Source organism: Thermobia domestica, chromosome 3, assembly GCF_964235325.1.
Source record: "Thermobia domestica chromosome 3, izTheDome1.hap1.1, whole genome shotgun sequence".
Lineage (NCBI taxonomy): Eukaryota > Metazoa > Arthropoda > Insecta > Zygentoma > Lepismatidae > Thermobia > Thermobia domestica.
Window position 1 is genome coordinate 205,637,378 of NC_137456.1, and position 24,522 is coordinate 205,661,899.

General features: G+C 38.1%; 1 protein-coding gene across 6 annotated transcripts in view; it reads left to right on the forward strand.

Moving 5' to 3' along the window:
• Ten-a (Teneurin-a transmembrane protein) overlaps positions 1 to 24,522 on the forward strand; it is a 1,171,522-nt gene that overhangs the window by 1,064,207 nt on the left and 82,793 nt on the right. For all 6 annotated transcript variants that reach the window (XM_081752112.1, XM_081752114.1, XM_081752113.1 and 3 more), the window contains one exon: positions 15,316 to 15,724. In XM_081752112.1, coding sequence (XP_081608238.1) covers positions 15,316 to 15,724 — 409 coding nt within the window. The remainder of the gene's footprint in view (positions 1 to 15,315; positions 15,725 to 24,522) is intronic.

The following is a 24,522-nucleotide window of genomic DNA, read 5'->3' on the forward strand; positions in this document are numbered from 1 at the left end:
AGATCAGCTTTCTTCTTGGTGAAGTAGCACTTCCTTTCTGCATGCATTAGGGAACTTCACCTTCTGACTTCTTGTATTTGAAATCTCAAATTTATGTTTAAAATCTGTGCAGCTAACCACAGGTAGGCCATTTTGTAAGGTTGTGGTCGGACCTTAGTTCACATTCATCATTAGTGTTGAGGTTAATATTTCGTCTGAATGAGATAAAGCATGGAGACTAATAAATAAAGAGTTGTTAAATCCATCAAGCTATTTTCTATTATGCAATAAGCAGAATATCTTCCCTAATCTGGGTTGAGAATATTGGATCACAACTCTACCTCGCAAGATGGGTCTCCTTAGTCTTTTTTTCGCTTACAAAATGTATGTCTGAACATAATAAGCCTATGATACGTCAGCGTTATCTCATCATAAAATATAACTTCCTTCCGAACATAAAGAAATACTTCGCCTGTGGAAATTAATATCTTAGGCAGTCCTCTATCATTTGCACTCACTCAATTTAACTGTAAAATTATTTTATGGTGATGGTGACTTATTGTAAAACTGCACCGAGTGTATTTTCTATGCGGATTTGGTAGGCAGTATTTGAAAATAAACTATTCTTCTTTTATCTCCAAACATGTTTTAAATTTATACATATTGCTTTCAAATTAAAAATAATGTTTTAAAATATTCTCAGAGATCTCTTACATTTAGCGATTTTTCTTTCACATAAGTAAAATTACGACCTGGCAACACCAGGCTATCAAGCAAAAATAAGTAACTGCAAAATACTATATGACTCTGGGCTTCCCATGGCAGTTCCCGCTCTACGCTAAGATTGGTTACGGGAACCAGAAGCGTATGCCGTAGTTTCCAGTACTTTGAATTTGGAAAGTACTGTCTAATCATAATAATAATAAAACAGTTACTTTTGTTCAAGGGCAAGGGTAAGGGTGATATGACAGATATAAATAGGTGAGTTTCGAGTGTTGATAACCACTCCTGCCTCTTATTTGTGCTTAGCGACACTAGAAAAGAGGAAGTTGACATAGCGAATGGGAAGCCAAGCCACTGTCGCTTAATCCATGTCCAGTCTGGAATTGCTGCGAAATTATAAAACAGGATAAAAAGAAGAGGCCTGGCAAACTTCAACTAAATATTACCAGGTTAATGTAATCTGATTGGTGATTGGCTGATGAGAACATTCAATAATGAAATGCCATCTGGAATGGACATCCTGGGTATCCTGTTTTGGTCCTGGAAAGGCCCCGTTCGACTTGATAAGAAAATGCCTTCTTTTCGTCCATACAATCCACAAAAAATTCCATCATGAGAATCATCTTCGAGAATAGATTCGATCTCTCTTAAGTTTTGGAAGGTATATTCGAAATTTTGTTATGATAACAGGTAAGTTGAATTCTTAGAGAAATTGAAACAGCTTGAAAAGAGGAGTTTCAGAACCTTATTCTTGAAGAAGTTTTGATTTACTATCTTAAGATGTCTTCTTCTTTCTGTACTTAAGTTACTGCATCTGTCTTAATCATGATGGCTGCATCTTGAGAGTTCTTGGTAGTTTTTGAGGGTAAATTGGCTGTCTTCTCTTGTATCGGGGCTTTCAGTCAGTGTTCATTAGCGGACACCCCGGAAATTTAGCAGAATGGTTGCCCTGACAGTTGAGTCTGATCTGGTCTTGTATTAACAGATGTTGGTTTGAGTTTCGGGCTCTGAACTGATCCCATGTCTCTCATTGAAAGTTTCGTAGCATATGTTGTATCGGCATAGGAGATAATACACTGGACACAACTGTCACAGCCCATGTGCGGAACAAGAAGGCGAAGGCACTAGCTGTGGCTCGTTAGTTTTTTTCTGAATAGCACTCACTCATGGGTTGGTAAGATTCTGCTGATCTTATATATGCATTAATCCATGTATATTATTGGTCCTTCCAGTGAGCCAATAACAACTCGTCTTGTGATGGGAAGCGGTGTGTCACCTATTATGGAACTGTCCAAAGGGGACGCTGTTTAACTTTCACTACTATTGTATGACGTAATCGAATAATTCTAATACGAGTTACATGAAAATTGCAGACTTTGGGACGATATGCTTCACCTACTTCAGCTTGGGTAGATGAGTACGGAGCTTCTGAAGAAAAGAGAAAAATTGAAGTCTTGAAACATCCGAATAACTCATTGAGTTCAGCAGGAGAAGCAGGTGTCTCCTATGTCTTCTGATCCTGAGACTTCTTGATTGTAGTGGATGTTTGGGTCTTGGCATATGAAGCCTGTACTATGATAGTGTGCACAGCAGATTTCTAGTTGGAAATTCGCCCGTCCAGATGTTTCTGAGAATTGACTTGGTTCTGGCTTTTCTGGTCAATTCGGCTATAAATGATCGAACATTCTTTAAAGTTAGCCAGGTGATCTCCCTTGCAGCTGATGCAAAAGCAGAGTTCTTCTGTGTCTTCTTGAATCACTTATAGGCCCAGTGCGAATCGGGGCACTTCATGCAGCGAGGTTTTGCAAGGCACACTACCTGAGTGTCCCAACCCCTGGCAACTGCAAAAATTACTAAGCCCTGTACAGCACGATTTTCAACCTGAATAAAGCAATACGTCTTCTGTAAAAATGACAGCCTCCGGCATGCATTTTAAAGTGAGGTAACTGTATTCTCCTCTGTCCTGGAGTAGGAACCCACCTTATCATTTGCGTTACTAAAAGCACCGTGAACTGCTTGATGCGTAGCACCTCCAATATAATTGAGATTTTGTGCTCACGGATAAATGGTAGAGTGGATATTTCTTCCGGTTGGTAGCAACATATTCTACTTTATTGAAATCACAAAATTTAATGACCTGATCGTAGTCTGATAGGATGGAAGATTTTATTTTGTTATATCTCTTCATGGCGGTAGAAGTTTGAGCCTGCTTACAACCTTTATTCGATAAGCTTAGCAACCTTGTACGCCTACAATATAAGAGCAATTATAAATGTAGATCCACGTATACTGGTGTATTGGAGGCTTTGGTTGTTCACATACGAAGATAGTTTCCGTCTGAGTATCTTGACTGAGATCGCTAAGACAGCACACTGATTAGGCATGGTTAATTGTGAAAATGGTGGTGTTGGTGTAGAATGACGTGCCGTCGTTCTTGGTGGAACATATGAGCATCCTCAGGGGCATTAACGTGAAAGGAGTCATTATGAGAAGATGTTAGGGCCTACAAACGGCCGAACAATCCTGAGGCAGAGATTTTGGAGACCAGGTCAGGAAGAACCCTTTTATTTTCGGCGACATTCTTGGTTAGACTCATACGGGATGTATTTTCTCTTTTGAGCATCTAGAAATGCTGGAGATAGAGAGTCAGCAGTGAAACACAATGAATTTCTGGATAGTAATCCACTTGTCGGAGTAACCGTTGAATTGAGTTCAAAACCAGGAATTCGGGTATTACTATGTTAGACTGTTGAGAATTCTTTAGTTCACATAGTTACACTTGTGGAGCACTGACGACACGCATCCATAGTCTTCAAGCTAAGGTCTTGTTCCAACACAAAATGCCGCAGTTTCTCATGTATTCTTTGAGCATTCGGAGAAAAGTAGAATACCGTCGTTTAGCCTCACCAATCGCACCGATTTCACAAATGACAAATTTACTATTCCCAAACCGCCATATTCATCGTCATAAGAAAAAGAGCAAAAAACAAACTTGATGCTCGTTTCTAAGATGTACACACTGTTCCATAAAGTATAACCGCATTCTAAATTATGGTCGATGTATTTTCTTTCATTATTCTTTTACATACACTGTATGGAAATGTTCTCTTATATATGGAAATCAAATAATAAAACGATCATGTGAATACATAGTTTCGAAATAGTGTATCATTAAGTACTTCAATCAATATTATTTTTCTACACTTAATACCATTCCAACATGTCTTATTATATTTAAAAGAAGGAATAAAACATTTGCACATTTTGCTCGATCTCTAAGGTTGGCTTCGAGGTTCGAACCAAGCAGCTTTGGTTTACTGTTTTCGGAATACCCGAAGTTGGCTTAGAAAATTTTTGTCTCAAAGCAGCAATAAAGAATGCGGTCATTCTTTATGGAACAATTTGTGTGTATATATAAGCAATATACCTTCATAATCAACAAGAACTGGACGACTCCATAAATCGCTAGAGGATTTGCTATACCCTAATTCCTCCCTCAACAGAGATGCTAAGTGAGAAAGCTCAGAAGTTTCAAAACAGACTTCCACAGATATCGCGAAATTTGGTGCCGGGAAAAGTCTAGGAAAGATACAAACCTAGACTTGCTACACATTTTTTGTCATCGTCTAAACCAATAATTTCATTCCTCAGACCCAGGATGCCCCAAATCATGACAATATGCCGAATGAAATGTTATGACTTTTAAATAGCCATCGCCATCTCATGTTTGGGCGCCAGAGACTTTTCAAAGTGATTAAATTCATAATCGAATTTATAATTGCCCTATCCGTATCTGGCGCTACCGTGGCACTAGACTTAAGTGACGCCTGTATTTTACATCACCACGTCGGTCCAGAACCTGATGTTATGGTATAACATGTCATTGGAGTTCGTGTGTCCTGCATATTGGTGGACATTTGATTATCCAACGGTACATTGATAGGGTTGTCAACGGCTCGAGCTGCTCGGCTCAGTCACCATCGAACCGAACCAAGATGTGACCGAGCCGGCTCGAGCCGATAGTTTACCTGAGCTGAGCTGAACCGAAGCGATGGCTCATCGCAACCGAGCCGAATCGGAGCCGAGCCGAATCGATCCAATGACTCATTCCAATAGAACTGGCTCGAGCTGTTGGCTCAGTTGAATCGAGTTGACATTATTGAGCGAGCATACTTGCCTTGATTTCAACAAGCGGTAGCAGGAAATTTATTACTTTTTTCAGTTTGTTTTCTGTATGCATGTGTCAACTTCGGCGCTAGAATCTCGTCTCGCATTTGATGTTGCGTTTGTAATAAAAGCAGGATATGTCATGCAGTATTACTAAGGATAGAAAAAGTTAAAATCCAGTTTTTCCTAATCCTGCTCTTCTGAGGATATATTTAATTCCTGACCTTGTTTCATTTTCTTTCTTCATTACTGTAACCGACGTAGAATTCAGTAATGAAGAAAGAAAATAAACTTTTTTCAGTTGGTTTTCTGTATTCTCAGAAAGCTCTTAAGGATATTATTTAGAGTACTCGGGTCATAAACAAAGGAGAGTCAAGAAAACCATGACCTTACTCACCTGAACCAATGAAAACTACTAAAAACTGCTTAAATCTATTAATTCTTCAAGTTAGCTATACAACAAATTTATCGAGATGGATATTTACACCTGACTTTACAAGAATTTTGTTTCGTAACAGTTTTTTTTTCACAGTCGAGCGGCCAGATACAAGAAGACACACTAAACCGGACATACAGTCACTTCCACAAAAGCGACATCCGATCTAACGTCTAGCGACCAATCTCGATCCATTTGAATGTGTTGAATGAAACGTGCTGACTCTAATGGTGCAATTGATATAAATGGGTCGAGTCACGGATTGTTCACCACAGAACCGAGCTCAGAAAGACCGCTCATATATCACGTCTACCGAGTTGATGGTGCACCTCAACCGAGCCGGCTCGAGAGGATGCTTCATCTGAGCCGAGCCGAACCGAGCTGATGACTCATTTCAACTGAGACGGCTCACCTGAGCCGAGTCGAAGTGAGCCACTGGCTCATCGCAACCGAACCGATGGCTCACCTGAGTCGAACCGAACCTAGCCAATGGCTCATTCCAATCGAGTCGGCTCGAGCTGTTGGTTCAGTTGAACCGAGCCGAGCTGAGCCGGTTGACATCACTAGTGTTGAACCCGGCCGTGGTCTTATTTAACACAGTTCCTGCCGAGGACTACATTCCAGCAGGATAACTGGAACCTTCATGTTGTATATCCTGTCCTATACTTTCTGACTGGACACAATGTTCCTCGGCTTCCTTGGGCGGCGCGTTCCCCCGACTTCTCGACGATTGAACATGTCTGGTCAATGGTTGCAAAATGCCTCTCACACCTGTGAACTTCGCCTACAGTTGATGAAATCGGCATTGCCGACTGGTTGTTTGTTTTGGAGTTTAACGCCCGTTCAGCAACAAGACTATATGAGACACCCCTACAGCTTAGCGTAGAATCCGAACCACATGGGTTTTCACCGTGACTGTGTGTGCGTGGGTTTTCTCGGGGTTCTCCCGTTTCCTCCCACTTTCTTCATTCCACCATTTCATTCATTACTCATCATCACCGTCTCCTTTAGCCTAACCGGCATAACCGTGGGACGTAACACTCAAAGATTTCATTTCATTTCATTTTTTCACCGTGACTGTGGCATCGTATCGAAGATGCGTGTCTTGCCATATACCAGGAAGACATCCAAGACTCATCCTCTCGATGCCTCACTATGTTGCCCCCGTTCTGATCTCCCACATTGGGCCCATAGTTTATTGACAGTCGCTAGTTCAGCTCCGCTGTCGCCAAGTTGTCACATGTCGCACAGAATTAAAACTTTAATTATGTACTACTTAATCCATCTCTCAGGTCTTCATGTGTCAACTTTGGCGCTAGAATCTCGTCTCCTATTTGATGTTGGATTTGTAATGAAAGCAGTGCTAGGGCTTTTTGAAGAGGTATGCAATCACGCAAAGTGATTATTACCTCATTCGCCATCTTTTATCTGGGTGTATGAGTATTGACCTACAACGTAGTATTATTTCCAGGCTGTGAAACGTCATTTGCATTCTCTTGTCCACTCAATTTACGTCACAATATTTCTGGTAATCCCTAACTTCCTTTGGGGAATCCCTTGCACCGCCTTTGCACAAATCTGAAAACTGCAAATTTGAAAAGAGCAGATTAGGATCTTTTGACGATTTCATGCCGCACCATGTCTACGCTCAGTATTTTGTTCAATATTTAACTCAAATATTTGTTTTCCCACGCTTTCGGCAGCTTATAACACGTAAACGACGCGATTTTCGCCCTATGTTTATTGGAACGTTTTTGTTCGTTTTGCCCTCAGGAATCACCCCTCTGTTTTTGTACAACGGATTTAGCGCCATACTGCATATATACATACATATAGCCTATATATATATAGTGTCGGCGATTGGACTTCATAAGTGGGCGGGCAAGACGAGATCTGAATGTTTGTGTATCAATGTCAGTTTTTCTGGTTGCTTCTCACACTTTGTTTCAAGAAAGGTCGTATAACTAATAGGATACTATCTTGTTCAGTTAAAATACCGTATATCATATTTCATATTTTGTTAAGTAAATTAACGAGAGCAACGCAATAGTTAATAGCCCTTTGTACTCTTAAACAACGAAAGTGTAAAAAGAGATTCGATTCCTTGCTCATCAACATCTTAAAATTCTGTCTGGTAAATTGTGTGATCAGATTATTTAATACTAGCGGTTCGTAGTCTGTACAAGCACCGGTTGCAATGTTGCAATATCAAAGGTATGTAGGTACGCGCAAGTGCTCCCCTCCCCCAGCATTCTTGAGTCTTATTCAAAAAATATTCGGGAAATATGAAGAGGAAAGTCTTTTAAGCTCTATTTGTATATTATTGGTTAAATTATTTCTCTAATATTGATTTAATATATAAGCTATTTTTTTTAACAACCACTATCAATGCACGTTTATACACTATTTATATACAAAACCTCTACACTCATGTTATTGAACACGAGACAAATCGAATATATAGTATATGCTGTAAGCCATGAATGATGGCGGTAATCCGAAAAGAAGAAAAAAGCAAGAAAATTGCATGCACGCAGTAAAACAAAATTATTTAATTATATAAACTATGCATTATTTTAGAATGGAAGGTCTTTCTTCGATCTTTTGGGCTTCAAATTTTTCTATGACTTTATTGAAATCTGAAATGCTGTTCGCCAAGTTTCTCTGAATAGAAAGCATCGCTACCGCAAATATTTTCCGCTTTATTTTCTTTAGTATCCACAAACACCTCTCTCCTCCGACAATATGCATTTTGTTAGCATTTCTTTGTGTAAATATACGCTACAAAAAGTCCATTTTCAGAAACCATGTATTTTTGTCTGTAAAGAAGGATAAAATCTAAGATGTTTTCCTTCGAAAATGAAAAAAAAATAGTTTAACATTCCAGCAAATTAGACTAAAGAACACAGATGACTATTGGAAGTGAATGATTTAATATTAATTTATGCTCTCCGCCGGAAATCGAACACGGAATCATGTGCATGAAAGACACAGAGCTAGGAATAGACCAGTAGTAAGACATTTTCTTCTGCGTGACTTGATCGACTCCCCCAGAATAGGATTCTTTTAAAAATAAAACTTATCCCAAGAATTTTCATCTTTGTATTATAAATGTTCAATAAAATCTATTGACTTCGAACGACCGCCCTCCAAACTTTCAGCCTGGATCCGTCCCTGCTACCACCAGACTTATATTTGTTTTTTGCGAGTTTATGTTTTGTGAATAACTTCTTTCTTCCAAGCGTCTGTATCTCCCTTAGCCTATCAATTGCTAAGCGGATGAATTCGTAACTATTATAGAAGCTGACCAGTTGCGGAAGAAAGTGCAACCGCAAGAGAGCAATACGGAAAGATAAGAACGATGCAAGAATAAATCCACTTCCCCATGTTGAGATAGGAGCTCGTTGCCATATACTCGATGTTACTGCTTCCAGTAGCAACGTTCGCTGCCACTGGAAATGTAAATCTCTCTCTTCCTTTTCGTTTTTAATCGACTTTTTTCAGAAATGCATCAATACTGTTTAGCGCTCAAGAGTAAAGATTTATTTTTTACTGATACACTACTTTAATACTTAAATTTATTTTTAGTATTAAAAAATAACCCGGTTGCACAACCATGCAACATATAGTACCGGTACCAGCCGCCGCTGTTATTTAATGACAAATTTGCAAAACAAATAAATAGAAAGGATAATATTAATCATAGTAATGAATAATAAGGGTTGTTTTGTAGGAGCTATATTGAAACAGGATTTAATGAACAAATTATATTTTTAATTCCACACATGCTATTAATCATATGTTATTACTCTTAGAAAATGAAAGACAGTAAATACTACAAGCGTTGCTACGACATTTAAAGAAATATGCAATTGCAATAATAATTGCTTTGAATTGCAATTAAAACGCAATTCCTGTAGCTTTCTTAAATCCACGGGAGGTCAAATTACCAATACGTATTTACGCAACGGCAAATATTATATGGCACAATTTTTTCTATGAACCATATAAAAACTTTACATTTCCAAATGAAACTAATACATCAAGAGTCACTCAAAAAAAAGTGAGGAGCAATTGCCTCTTTTCTCCCCTAATCGCTGCTTCTGTATATATATATATATATATATATATATATATATATATATATATATATATATCAAGTAAATACTGCATTGAGAATGATATTCTAAACAGTAACAGTAACCTTAAATAAATCTGTGATGAAATTATTATTATTATTATTATTATTATTATTATTATCAATAATAATAATAATAATAATAATAATAATAATAATAATAATAATAATAATAATAATAATAACAAACTTTCAAATAAATGTATGTGTTGTAGAACCTTTAGTCAGAAATAGCAAACGTCTAAAATATCCAACATAAACTTATTTCACAGTTGTACCAATTCATATGAATTTGAGGGAACGATCCGGAAGGAACTGCAAGAATTTTATTATTTACTGTAGCAGAAATATCATACCCTTTACTTAGTATATTCAATTACAAACATCTTACAGTATTGCGTAGCGATCTTCTAAGCATACACTGTACTTGAAACTTGACAAATGGAAATCAAATATGATTATTATTCTTTTTTTTATCAAATTTGATATATACTTGATAATCTGTAGAAGGAAAATCATAATTGTAAATTCAAAATCAACATTTTCCACTGTAATAGAAGCGGTACATGAATCCATACTGCTATTTCCGAACACAAATTGCTCCTTAGCATATTTATAGTCAGTGCTGTGGTCCTAAAATTTTCAGAGGGTATACGCTTTTTTGTGGTCACCTATGATTGTCGTAAGAGACTTGAAGGCATTTTAATGAATACTCTAAAAGCATTTCCTTGATAACACTCCTCACTTAAATCACAGCATTAAAAATATAAATTGGTGTAGATATGGAGAAGGAACCAAATCACTCCGAGAAGGAACAGAAAAAATCGCGCCGGATTCTTTTAATCACACCTGTTAATATGAGAAAAAAGGTGATATGGTGACTTTATCATTGGAGCCATAGCTCAATGTTATAAATAAATATAAAGGAAACAAAAGTAGAAAATATTATACGCTTTGAAGCAGAAGGTACACTCTAATAACTAAGATTAAGCAGAGGGTATACCCTCGACCACACCTACAGCCCTGGTTATAGTTGAAACTAATTAAAACAATTTAGGAAGGGATGCCATTAAAACTATTCTTTAGGATTCAAGATGGCGGCTATTTTCCAAAATGGCGCCCTGAGACCGAAATTTCTTTAATATTGTCTAATTACGTCGTGTTTGGAGTCGTTCACATATTATTTGACTCGTGAAATACGAATCTAAGGTTAAATTAAGCATCAGACATCAATACAGATCAAAATATTATGATTATATTATAAAATGACATAAAAGTTAATGCAAAATTACATATAATCTCTAAATTGTAACATCAAATACAAAAAATAAATACATGGTTGTTTCATTCTATATTATCACATTTTCCTCTCCAGTTAGAGCACATCAGCGTGCATTAGATACTAGCAAATATGCAAGATAATTCAAGATAATTCACTTGATAAACATGTTTCCTTTCAAGTAGTACGTAGTTCTCTCCAAGCTTGTTAAACTGCTCGCTGTGTTATCCACTCTTTACCTTGCATCGTCAGCCCCAATCAATCGGAGATAGAATATCAATCTTTATACTGCGTGCCTGATCTCATATATATCCAGCTTGGTATGTGGCTCGAAGAATATGTAGTGTAAGTGGAAGATGTAGGAGGAAGACCTGTCAGTTCTTTTGTTCTGGTCGCGAACAGGTCTTTGCGTGCTGCTTTTAAAGTTTGAATTCGAAGGGCTGACTCATCATACAGATTAACTAAAAATTGCTCCAGGAGTTATGTAATTCGGGATGCGGTGAAGTTAGCGGAGTCTGGAGATGGTAATGAAACCTCTAGTTTTCCTCTGCCGAGCCAGTAAACTCGTGAAAACCACATAATATCGATGAATTTTTCTTTTCATACCTTTCCCGCTATATGATAAATTCAACTTTTTGTTTTATTAGATCCATACAGAATCCAGAGCTCTCTTAGTCCGGTGGATTTTAGGGTATGAGAGGAAAATATTGATAGCAGACATCATTATTATCGACATAGAAAAGACAGATGATTATAATACCATTGCAGGTCATATTGCGTACATCCAAGATTAGTCGACCATCTGTTTCTTTCATTTTCTTGCAGAAAGCACCAGTGAAAAAATTAAACGGAATCACGAACAGTACGAGCACAGTAGAAAATGTATAAAGGAGATTCAGGGTCGTATCCAGAAGTAGTAGGACTGTTTTTTTTAATTATTGGACATTTTGGTACATCCACTTAATACTCTTCTAAATAGGCCCCTTGGGCATTCACACACTTCTGGTAAAGAGCCTTCCAGGTCGCGAAGGCCTTCTGGAAGTAGTCCTCCGGGATGCCGTTCAGCGCCCTCGTTGTCGCCGCTTGGACCGCTTCCACCGAGTCGAAACAATGCCCCATGAGCTGCTTCTTGATACGGGAGAACAGGAAGAAGTCCGGCGGTGCCACATCAGGGCTGTAGAGGAGGTGAGGCAATGTAGCAACGCCGAATTTGGTCAGGAGGTCCCTCACAATCCACGCGCCGTGACACGGCGCGTTGACATGGTGGAGATTCCATTTCCCCACCAGGTCTGGTCGCACGCGTGTGATCCGATTTCGCAGCCGTGTGATCACTTCCACGTAACATCTTGCATTTACACTCTGTCCAGGAGGTACAAACTCCTTCTGGATAATGCCACGACGGTCAAAAAGTGCAATCGATTTTACTTTCGATTTCGACATTCTGGCCTTCTTTTTACGGGGTGATACGCGGCTCATGGTATCCTCCTTGTAGGCCTGCGTAAGCATGTCCTTTTTTTCGGTCGCTGATTTTCCCATTTTGACGCAAAACTTGATGGCGTACCGCTGCTCCAAATTTCGCTCCCTCGCAACTAACGACGAGGCGTCACAACAGGAGGTCACTAACACAGTGGTCCACACTCAACTAACGCACGCAGGCGACTGCCGCCGGTCGACACCTGTTCCCAAGGCTCCCCTCCATAACATCCGGCCTTGCAGCCCGCCTACATTGCTCCGCGCGCGCGGGAAAAATCAGTCCTACTACTTCTGGCACGACCCTGTACGTGTGCTTTAAAACAGTGAATTCAGAAACCTAGTTCTAGAAATTAGTGGCGATTTCATCGCAATCGACAGCAGTTAGATAGTAAACAAGGAAGATGTTGATATCTTAAATACGCTTAAAGTTGAAAGCAGAAATATATATATATACGAGACTTTTCTGGAAGAAAGGCTAACTGATAATCGTAAAATCATTCTCGAATCTCTGAAAAAATTAACTCCAAAATGTTTATAGCAAAACCTCTTATATGTGCGCTGCAAATGAAGAATGAGTATACTGATAAACACCTTTTCACTAAATTATTCGTATTTATTACTTACCAGATCAGAGACGTGGATCCGGACGTTTTCTTATCCCATGAAAATCAGTCCTATCTATCATTCCTTTCTATAAATGGTCACATGTGTACAGGAAAGAAAACTGGCCTGACATAGGCCTATATTCGGGTTAAATTGATGAAACAGGTTGACTTCAGATTTCAAAAACATTCAGGCAATATTCTGAGGAAGTTTTGCTGGACAGCTTAAGAACTGTTGCTTCTTTATCTGGCAGTGGTATTGATTGGAACATAACGCTAATAGCTTGAAGACTTCAGTTAGACATAATGAGAAACTAGTGCACGCCAACATGAAACTCTAGAAATAAAAGTACCGCGCAACTGGAACGATTTTCTTCGAAACAATGATAATAAAAAAGCAACTGTTCATGCTTCTGGCAAATTACACACTGCATAATTTTGGTCACATGTTTGTCACAAACGTTGATACACAATTTCTCTAATCTTAAAAATCAAGACATACCTTTGGCTTACACTTCAGGCCATAAAATGAAAGAAGCAGCTGGTTGACTAATGATATTACAACAATCCTCCTTTTCACTACTGATAACGATAGTGTTGTACTATCAACATCTTTGCTTTATGTCCTAAAATCCATTACTCTAACAGAGCTCTGGATTCTATATAGATCTAGCAAACACAAAAGATACTTGTCTATTCATAATATAGCAGAAAACGTAAAAAATAGATCGCATTATGAGGTTTTCACCCGTTTACTGGTTATTACACTGTTTCGTTTTCCAGTTTCAATGGAAAACTCTCTGAATGGAAGATGTGCAAAACTTATGAGGAAATAACCAGAGCCTTCATTGCCATCCCCAGAGTCCGGTAGCTGCACTCTATTTTGAATTACACAACTCTTGAAACGATCTGTACTTAATCTGCATGGTGAGTCAGCCCTTCAAGTTCAGACTGTTAACGCAGCACGCAAAGATCTGCTCGCAACCAGAGCAAAACAACTAACAGGTCTTCCTCCTACATGTTATGCGCTTACATTGCATACTCTTCGAACCACATACTAAGCTGGACATATAGTATGGGATCATGCACACAGCATAGACATTGATTACCGTTTCCGACTGATTAAGACTGGACACTGCAAGGTGAAGAACAAACAACAGAAGAGCAGTTTTACAAACTTGCAGAGATCTGCTAAAATATGGATGCAAGGAAGCATGTTTATCAATTTAATTCTCTTGTGAATCTGGGCCGCGGTGGTAGAGCGTTCACCTCTGGTGCTTGGGGTACCGGGTTCGATCCCAGCCCCCGCCAAGTGAATTTTGTGGTGGACAAACTCCGTGTGCGTGGGTTTCTTCGTGGTTCTCCCGTTTCCTCCCACTTTTTTCATTCCACCATTTCATTCATTACTCATCATCACCGTCTCCTTTAGCCTAACCGGCATAAGCGTGGGGCGTAAAACTCAAAGATTTCATTTCATTTTTCTCTTGTGAATCTGCTAGTATCCAAGCACGCTTATGTGCTCTAACTGAAGAGGAAAATGTCGTAATCTAGAATGAAAACAATCAAGTATTTGTTGTTTGTACTTGATTTTATAATTTAGAAATAATATTTAATTTTGCATTAACTTCCATGTCATTTTATATTACAATATTCTGGTCTGCATTGATGTCTGATGCTTAATTTAACCTTATATCCGTGTTCCACGAGTCAAAAGCATATGCGAACGATTCTAAACACGATGTTTTTTTTAGACAATATTAACGATATTTCGGACTCAGGATGTCATTTTGGAAAATAGCTGCCATCTTGAATTCTAAGGGGAAGTTCTAACGGTTAACCTTCCTGAATTGCTCTATTAGGTTTCAACTATAAGTGTGTCAATCCGCAACTTGTGCTCAAAAAGTGCAGTAACTAATCTTAATTATCTCGAATCGCTTTCACTAGTGTAGTGTAACGATAAGTTTTCATTATTGGCTACAATTTTAGTTAAATATGCAATTACGGATATCTTAACACTGAATAAAGAGCACTTAAATGATTGATTCTGAAAGCAGTACTAGACGTGCATAATGACACTTGTGTGTCCTTTCATCATCATAAATTAAATACTCAATTTTGTAATTCGAATTTTAAAGGATTTATTACTTTTAAACTAATAGTTTCCTATTGTATAAGGATTGGATGAATTGAAGTTTAGCGTCCCTTTCAGCACCGAGGTTATATGAAGTGGAGGTACAGTTTAAGGTGGAATACGAACAACGTAACGCATTCAATTTTTTATGGACTTCTACCGGAAATCGAACTCATGCACCGTACGATAAAAACAATATTGTATAAGGAGTATCAATGAATTAAAAATGCATATAACGAACTTTAAAATATCCCTTTAATATAAAATGAAGAAATTTTCTTAGTGTTAAGATAAATAAAAAATAAATACATTTCCTTAAAGTAAGAAGCCCTGACATAAAGAAACGTTTAAAAATTACTTTAAACTTTTTTCTCTTTATTTCTACAGATTTTACAAGAAAGTATTCCCATTCCTGGATCGGATCTTCACTTGATGTATCATAGCAGTCAATCTCCAGGTTATCTTTCTACGGTGGTCATGAAGCTGACTGACGAAACAATTCCTCCAAGCCTGAAACTAGTTCACCTTCGTGTGGTAATCGAAGGGTCAGTCTACGAGAAAGTATTCGAAGCCGATCCACACATTACTTATACCTTCGCTTGGAATAAGAGGAATGTTTACAAACAAAAGGTTTATGGTGTAGCGCTAGCAAGAATTTCTGTTGGTTACGAGTACTCAACTTGTAGCTCCATAATCTGGGATACGCAAACAGCGACTCTCCAAGGTTTCGATGTTGATATTTCAGATGTAGGAGGATGGAGCCTAGATATACATCATCACTACAACTTTCATGAAGGTAAGTAATGCTCATGTATATTCACAACTATTTCTACAAATACGCGATCCACATAACTTCTAAATTTTATAAAATAGCATTTTCCCATTATTCTCAGCACCGTATACGAATATTCTACATAACTGAGGTATATAGTGAAGAAAATGATGTTCAGATTTCATGTTACCACAAATGTATATTAATTTTATATTACCAAAATAGGTTTAATGCTCAAAAGAACCGACAAGTCACTTTTGGTGGTAACAAGGCTAAAATGGTGAATATGTTGTACCTTTACAAGATAAACAAATGTACCGTACTTTGCACATCAGGAGTTACTTTGCACAAAATATGAAAAGAGTTTCACAGTCCTCTGTCGGTAAAACCATGGACTGTAAAGAGGAAGTTTCAACTGCCACCGTAAGATAGAACATCTAACTGTATCTTGACTATAATTTTTTGGGATTTAACATCAGTTCTAATTACCCGGAGGGTTTGTTGTTGTTGGGGTATAGAGAACATCTAACTGTATCTTGGCTATAATTTTGGGATTTAACATCAGTTCTAATTACCCGGAGGGTTTGTTGTTGTTGAGGTATAGAAAGCAGTCACTATAAAACAGTACTGTAATCCTAAAATTTTCAAAGAGTGTACGCTGTTTTGTGATCGTCTATGATTGTCTTAAAGTCATAGAAGGCATTTTAATAAACAATGCAAAACATGTATTAATCTAATTAGAACATAAAGAACACATTACTGTTTTATAGTCTAAAAGCATTTCATGCTATTTTCTTGACGACACTTCTTACTTAAATCACCACTTCCCAGGATTCCCACCAACCATTTACGGCACCATTCCACCCATTCCTGCTTGATGCGCATGCGCTTCACTCCCCTGTCCCTTGCCTCTGGATCCCTGCGTCTTAAAACATTTATCATAAACAGGCCATAGCAAGGTTCGTATCCAAAATAAAGCAGTCCATATCCAAGGCTTATCTTTCTACTGTCCTCGATCGTAGGTTTTACATGCCGGGTGATCGGCCAGGTACAACTCCCAACCTAGAGGACCAGTGGCTGACTGCAGTTCCGAAAAACTGGACGGTGGGGACTCCACCAAAGGTGTCCGAACTCATGAGATCGGCGTTCGTGAGTTCGGAACTCACGCTCACTAGACCTCACCCTCTCGAAGTGAGCGTGATGTCGAAAGGATGTTGTAATCGTGAGCTTGAGTAACGTTAGTCCAAAGTGGACACCTTTGGGCGCCACATCCCAACGCCAGGTTATCATTGGAGTCATGGCTCAATCAAATAAATAAATAAATAAATAAATATAAACGAAACAAGAGTAGAAAGTATTATACGGTTTGAAGCAGAAAATACACTCTAATGACTAAGATTAAGCAGAGGGTATACGGCGTGTACTGCCGTGTATCCTCGACTACAGCCCTGCTATAAAAGCCGCCAAAATTTGAAAGATGGCCTATCACGTACAAGAATTTCCGTCAAAGTTAAGTCAGTTTCGTAGAGTACTACGTGCAGAATGGGACTTCGATGCAATAGTTAAAATGTGAAACATTTTCAAGTCATAAAAAGAGTAAAACCGTAAACTAGGGGTACTTTGCACCTGGTGGAGGAATTTTGCACTAACACGCTTTTCTACCTTTAAATGCGTGTGTGAAGACTAAGCCTTTACACTTTAAATTCCACAATCTTCGAGTGTTTACTTCTGATTAATTCTTTCATCTAGGGAGAGAGTTTGAAAAAAATATGATTGCGCAGTGTTTGCACAAGAGCCGTGGGAAGAAAACGAAGCTTTTGGGCAAAAGTGAAATTCGCATTATAATTTCATTGATCAGCAATATGTAAGGTAGCATTTTGATCTGTATGATGTAAATGTTAATTCTGCATTTATTGCTGGTTAAAATTATGTGTAAATCATTTAAGAGCAAACGCGTGTGAAAGGAAGAGATGTATTTAATGAAGTGACACATCATAGACGGGTTAAATTGCATCGTGCCATGACTGGTGCAAAGTAGACCCACATTTTGATTTCCACTTCAACAGAGAAATATAGATGATGCAAAGTTACCCAGGGAAATATACATGGTGCAATGTTACCCACAATGCATCAACAGATGACTTTTTATTAACAAGAAGTAAAAACTATACGCATCCTGAATCCAGGGAATAAGAAAAATGAATTTTAGGACGAGGCTGCAAATATCGGAAAAAATTCCGAATTCTTCAATATCGTCACTCTCTGTTAGGTTTTAGAGGTAATGCTCTGGTGACGTTGCCCCTCCTTATGTTAATTACAAAGCAGAGAAGTTAGGATATCTTCGGACAGTTGGTGGACCAACCAATACCAGATACAATCGCTCTGAAAGTGGATGGTTCAACACTCATATATTTCAAGATTGGTTTCAGTCAATCATGTTTGCCAATTTTTAAGCGTAACTATTGTTCCTATCTTTTGTTTATTGTTTATGTTCAAATATATCATGCTTATATTCTAATCACTTTATAGCACGGCCAACAAGAGATGGTCACTGGCGTTTCTTATCACATGCAGTGGGACATTGCAGCCCCTACTTTGATACCAGTGTTACCACCCACGATCACTCTGTCTTATACCATTAATTAAATTTCCACTACAAATGCACCGAAAAATAACTTGACACGCGTGTAGTTACAATGTCACTGCGAGCTGTCAGAGACGTTCTCTTACTGGACGCACTATAGCAGTAGTATATGGTGAATAGTTAAACTTTTCGACGTATATTTTGCACGTTTGCGCTAAGAAAGGCTTGTAACCATCTCCGAAAAATAATTGTGCAAAGTTAGACGAATCGTGTGGTAACTTTGCACCATTTTCAAACAAATATTTAGGAAAATGTGCCAACGTCTTTTCTTTTCTATTGTAATGATTCGATTTAGCTGGCACTGAGCTACTAATAATGTAGAACTTACATATTTCGACTACACAGTTTTCTCAGTAATTAATGAAAACTGGAAAATGCGGTGCAAAGTACCCCCAGTTTACGGAACTGGGAAAAGGCGGTTTCAGCCAGGAGCGCCATTTCAGATTTTGCTTGGGGGGACAAAACCCCTTGATATAAGTAAAATTTCGCGTTTTTCACTCGTTTACTACTATTTTATTGATAAAATCTATATAAATCTCAAACTCAAGGAGGGCAATTGACCCTCTAAATCACGCCCCTAGTTTCAGCCTCTAATTGAGGTTACTTTGCACCGGTCAAAAATACCACTTAGATAGGAAATTATTACTACTGGAACCTCCTGCATTCTAAATTTAGGTAAATTTCATATTTAGGTATTAGATGTCGGAATGAATTTCTTGTTGGAAAATAAATTATGAACAGTGGCGGATCCAGAAAAATAGTTTGAGAGGGGCTTCATTCACAAAGGCTTCATTTTTTTTTTTAGAAATCACTAGACTTGGGGGGGGGGGTCTTGAAACTTACACGCATAGGAATGACTAACATTAGACTATTAAAAAAAATCCTGCAATTTGGGTGAGCTTCAGCTTGAAAGTCCTAAACTCCGTAAATCTTACACTGATTACGGTTGGGATGATATTCTTGGACATAAGGAATAACCAAGGCAAATCAGTTCACTGGGCTTTTTTTTCTGTTCCTCAGTTGGCATTTTTGTGGGACATGTGTAAAACTATTAGAATGTGGTTCCTGTGCCGGTACCAGAAAATACATAATTTTCTTTACAAATATTGGTAATTCAAACTAACTATCAATACCAGTACCCTCATTATAATATCAATATTTGTAGACTACATACAGTTTTGTGTAGGAAGTAAAATGCATAAAAACTGAAGTGAAAATATCACAGAAACGTTATGTTCGTATGTTGAACATACTCTTTTGTATGTTGTGCAAAGTAACCCCACCTATGGGGTAACTTTGCACCAAAGTTTATATTTCAATAACTACGGTCATGCTGAATGTTTACTAATGAACCTGCACTAATGTTTTCCTCATATATCTAGCTATTATATGTTTAAAATACAGTGTTCTAAATCATTACGTTTCTAAGTTACATGCGATTTTCTTTAAAATTCCTTAAATCTTGTTCATAGTAACCCCGTCTCACTGTATTTTATGTTTTGAAGTTTAGAAGTTAAAAAGTCATTGCAGCTAAATCGAAATAATATTCGCTAAGAAAATCGGTCGCGTTTTAAAAAGTTTTAGGTTCATCAAAAGAGAATGATCAGAAAAACCTTCTCTTTTTAATTGACGAAAGTAATGAAGCCCTATGCAGAGTCGTTTTGACGGGTGATTAGTGCCATACTAAAGAGTTCGACTAACGCGTTTCCTGCAGTAGGCAGGCCTTTAGTATGACGCTAATCATACGTCAAAAAGACTGCTTAAGGCCCATGGTTATGATCTTTTTGTTTAGGTTGTAAAATATACTAACAGAATATACCTGGGATACAATTCAAAACTTACAAGCCACCTAGAAGGAAGGAAATTTAGAAGCAATATAGCAATACTTACCAATGTGTTTCATATCTCTTTAACGGTTTGAGACATCAAATTTTTGTAAAAGCATTTTGATTACGGACTGATTATGATTACGGATCCGATGACTCGTATGTTCCTGAACAAGATCATTTATCCAAAAGTTCATAAAAGCATCCAGAAATAAATTTTAATGATGCCAATAACATCTAATAAGGGATGCAGCAATGAACAGAAAAGTGATCAGAATAATACGAAAGTACAACAGAAACTGATAGTGTTTTATTGGAAAAAAATAGTTCAATCAGATAGAGTTGCAAGAAGCCAAATTTGGGTACTAAAACACCTAAGTAAAACGTGATAAAAAAAATTGTCATCATGGGTAGGACCCGCGAATTAGTTATAGAAGTTTCCAAATCCAGAGGACATCTGGCATTTATTCCTTACTGATGACACTTTGAACGAAACTGTGAACTGCATTAGTGTACAATGGAAGTGATGAGAAGAAAGTTACATATCTCCTTCTCAAGTTATAAGAATACTGATAAGACTAAAATTGAAGGGCTGATTGGTTTGATGAGTTTGTGATCCATTTTCAAGTCGGGGCGTGAGAGCTTGGTGTCACTTTTATCAACTGACTGCACTGGACTTCATGCTTTTCATGCAACCATGTCTCAAAAGGTGTGAAATTTTGTTTTGATGATTCATCTATTCGTGAACAAAGGAATAGAAAGAATCCTCCAGCAGAAGTGTCCAATGTTTCCAATAAGTTCATTTCTAATTGCCAAACGGCATATTCTATTGGGGTGCATATACGTGTTGATAAAACTCTACAAGGTATATATTTAGAAATTAATTCTCAGCGGCGAAGCATGTTGCATTGAACTCATGGTACATTTACAAGTGAACTACGATGTGCTTCTTATCCAGTTTATTAATTTTGTTGCGTAGAATCAATTCTCTGGGTGTAACTAAACCTTATTGAAAAAACTTACTTACACCACTTTGGCTTCAAGCGTCTCAATTGTGCGTGTCCGTCTCTCAGGCGGATGTTACTGTTATAGCTTATTTTTTGGATGTTACCAACTAAGGGTTAAAGAAATATCGCTTGAATTAAACGATATTTACTCATGTTAACCTGTTCCGCGTTTCAATAATATCCATAACAATGGGTTTTAAAATGTACGGTATTCTCTTAACCGTCATTCGATTGCGATTGTTGGCTCCTAGCTACATTTAATACTTTGTATTCTTCCTTTTTATTTTATTTATTTATTTATTTATTTATTACCTGTTCGGATTAAGCAAAGTCCATCTTATTGGGTCCAAATTAACGAGATTTACTGAAATTTCTATTACAAAGGCATTTCAAGGTAAATAGTCTACCGGTGCATATATTGTGCCGGTAGAAAAAATGTAATTTCGCATGCAACTGGAAGTCTAGTGACAAGTCTGTGTCACATTATGTTTATTTCAGCCTGTAACATTTTAAGCGCCAAGCCTCAAAATCAGATGTTTTACTCCGGGGTCAGCAGCATTCACCGGGCCCCCACCCCCAGTATTTGACTGACAAGGAATCCCTTGAGTTCGAGGTCGCAAGTAAAATCTCTAGTAAGACTCATTTGAAAGTGCAGTGTGAACAATGACAGAAAAAATATTAGGTGCTAATGACTCACCATGTGCATCAGGAAAGCGTCAGAATATGCGTGTCCGTTGCAGAGATTTACCTTCTATGGGATGTATGTATTACACTTCACAAAATGGACATCGTCGACATTCACAAAATGTCCAAAACAAACCATTAATTTGTATCATGAACACCGAATGAAAAACGACGCACCACAGTGATCACAAATTTTCACACCATCAAGATCGAAGGCGAACTCCTTGGGAGTTACAAATCGTTCAGGACGTTCAGCTAGGTATCCACTCTTAAAAAATACATATAGAATCACATAGGTCTAACGGGGAGATGAGAACTGATGGAATGTGATGGTATGCAACCAAATGCGAAACAGTCTGTAGTGGAGCTTATCGTGAAACTGGCTATCCTTTAAGGCGAGCTGCAGATAGTGCGATAATATGTTTTATAGGCAGGAAAACAGACAGACCAAGGGAAGAGTTTTACAAAAGAAAATGTGAGGACATAGAAGAATTAGAAAGAGTTGGGAAATATGAGGAAATGTACAAGAAGATGAAATCAATGGCATTTCAGAGGAAACAAGGGGCTACTACGATGACAGTAGAAAATAGAGGAAAGTACCTAAATATGGAATAGGGTTGATAATATGGAATACCACCATATCTACCCCGGTAGATGGTGCACTCTCGTGAAGGTGCCCGGAGACGCTTGCCTATGTACCCTGTCATGCGTTTCTGGTCAGTTTGTGGTGAAATAAGCAGTTTATTGCACGTAATACTTTAAAGAGTGGATGTTCGCAATTGTTGATTATCGTAGGTGACTGTTTCAGAAGTAATTTTCTTAGTCACATTGGAATTTGAAATTATTGACAGTGAATCACTCGGAAAGTTGGTATTTTCTAGCTATAGGCTATGCAAGTTAGATTATTTTGTACCAAGGCTAAGTACCATTTTTGTGGTTATGAAAACAAATATGGCGAGGCTTACAATATGGAATACCATAAGGGTTTTAAATATGGAATAGTATTCCATATTTAGAGTCTTATGCAGTCTTTTTGTTTCGTTTCCCAAATGAATAAACAACGGAAGACTTGGGACCGCAACGCAATGAAGAGTGCAATTCACGATATGAGGAAGAAGAAAATGGGATTTTTGAAGGCGGCCAAAATATATAATGTACCTCGGACAACACTTTTTCGCTTGGCGTCATGTAAATTGAGTCCTGAAGAAGCTGTTGTGAAGAAGCTAGGAAGAAAACCAATTTTAACACCGGAAATGGAGGAGGAACTGGTCCAGTACCTGTTAGTTATGGAAGACATATTTTTTGGTCTTACTCGGAGGGATGTGCGAATTATGGCATACCAATTAGCCAAAGAAAATGGACTTGCACACTCGTTTTCAAAGTGCCACGAGTTCGCAGGAAAGACTTGGCTCAAATTGTTTATGAAGAGACACAAGGGAAAACTTTCTTTCAGAAAACCGAGAGAAACGTCATACAATCGAACTGTTGGCTTTTGTAAAGAAAAAAGTGACCCACTTCTTTGACCTTTTGCAATCGGGGATTGATAATGAGAACATTTCTGCTGATCGCATATTTAACATTGATGAGACATTTCTGACTGTCGTTCAATCAAAAGTTCCTCAAGTTCTTCCACACAAAGGAAAACGTCAAATAGACGCAATTAGCTCTGCAGAACGAGGCTCTTTAGTGACCGTAATAACGTGTATGAGTGTCACGGGTATTTATGTTCCTCCCATGCTAATATTTCCTAGCACAAAGTGGTCAAATCACCTTATGCGAGGCGCTCCTGAAGGATCTATTGGACTGTGTTATCCTTCTGGGTGGGTACAGAGTAATCTCTTCACTGAATGGTCCAGACATTTTATTAAACACACAACGCCATCTGAAGAATCTCCATTGTTGCTCATTCTTGATGGCCATTATGCCTACTCAAGAAATTTAGAAGTTTTATATTTGGCGAGAAGCAATAATGTGTCCATACTTTGTATTCCTCCACATTCGTCCCACAGACTGCAGACTCTTCACAGAACCTTCATGAGTCCCTTAAAAACGTACTACAGTGAAGAGATCAGGATTTGGATGAGAACTGCTAGGACAGAAGACGGTTGTGTGCGGCCTCTCTCTGCATTTGAGGTAGAAGAACTCTTTGGAAAAGCGTACGTGAAAGCATAAACTGCTTCAAACGCCATTAATGGTTTTAGAGTGACGGGAATTTGGCCTCTCAATTCCCACATTTTCAATGATAGTGACTTTCTTGAAGCAAAGCACGCACAACAATATAGATCAGTACGTGGCTTTCAATCTTCACGAGATCTCTATTCGCCTCCTACTAGGTTCTGAACCTTCACCTGAACTCCCTCCTCCTTCTACATCAAACACTTCTCTCCCATATATTTCAGACAACATTTCTCCTACCTCTGCTTGTCCAATCGCCATTGAAGCTTCAGCATGTGAATCATCTGGCAGCAGTATAACTCCATGGCAAATATCACCAGTGCCCGCAGTGAAGAAGAGGGGAGGCAGTCGATTAAGAAAGGCTGGCTGTGGCTCTGTATCATAATTACTTCATCACCTTACAAAAATCAGTTAAAGAAGTCTGTGAAAGCTGTCGATAGTGGAAAGCAATTAAAAATGAAGAACAGTGCAAAAAAAAAACAAGGG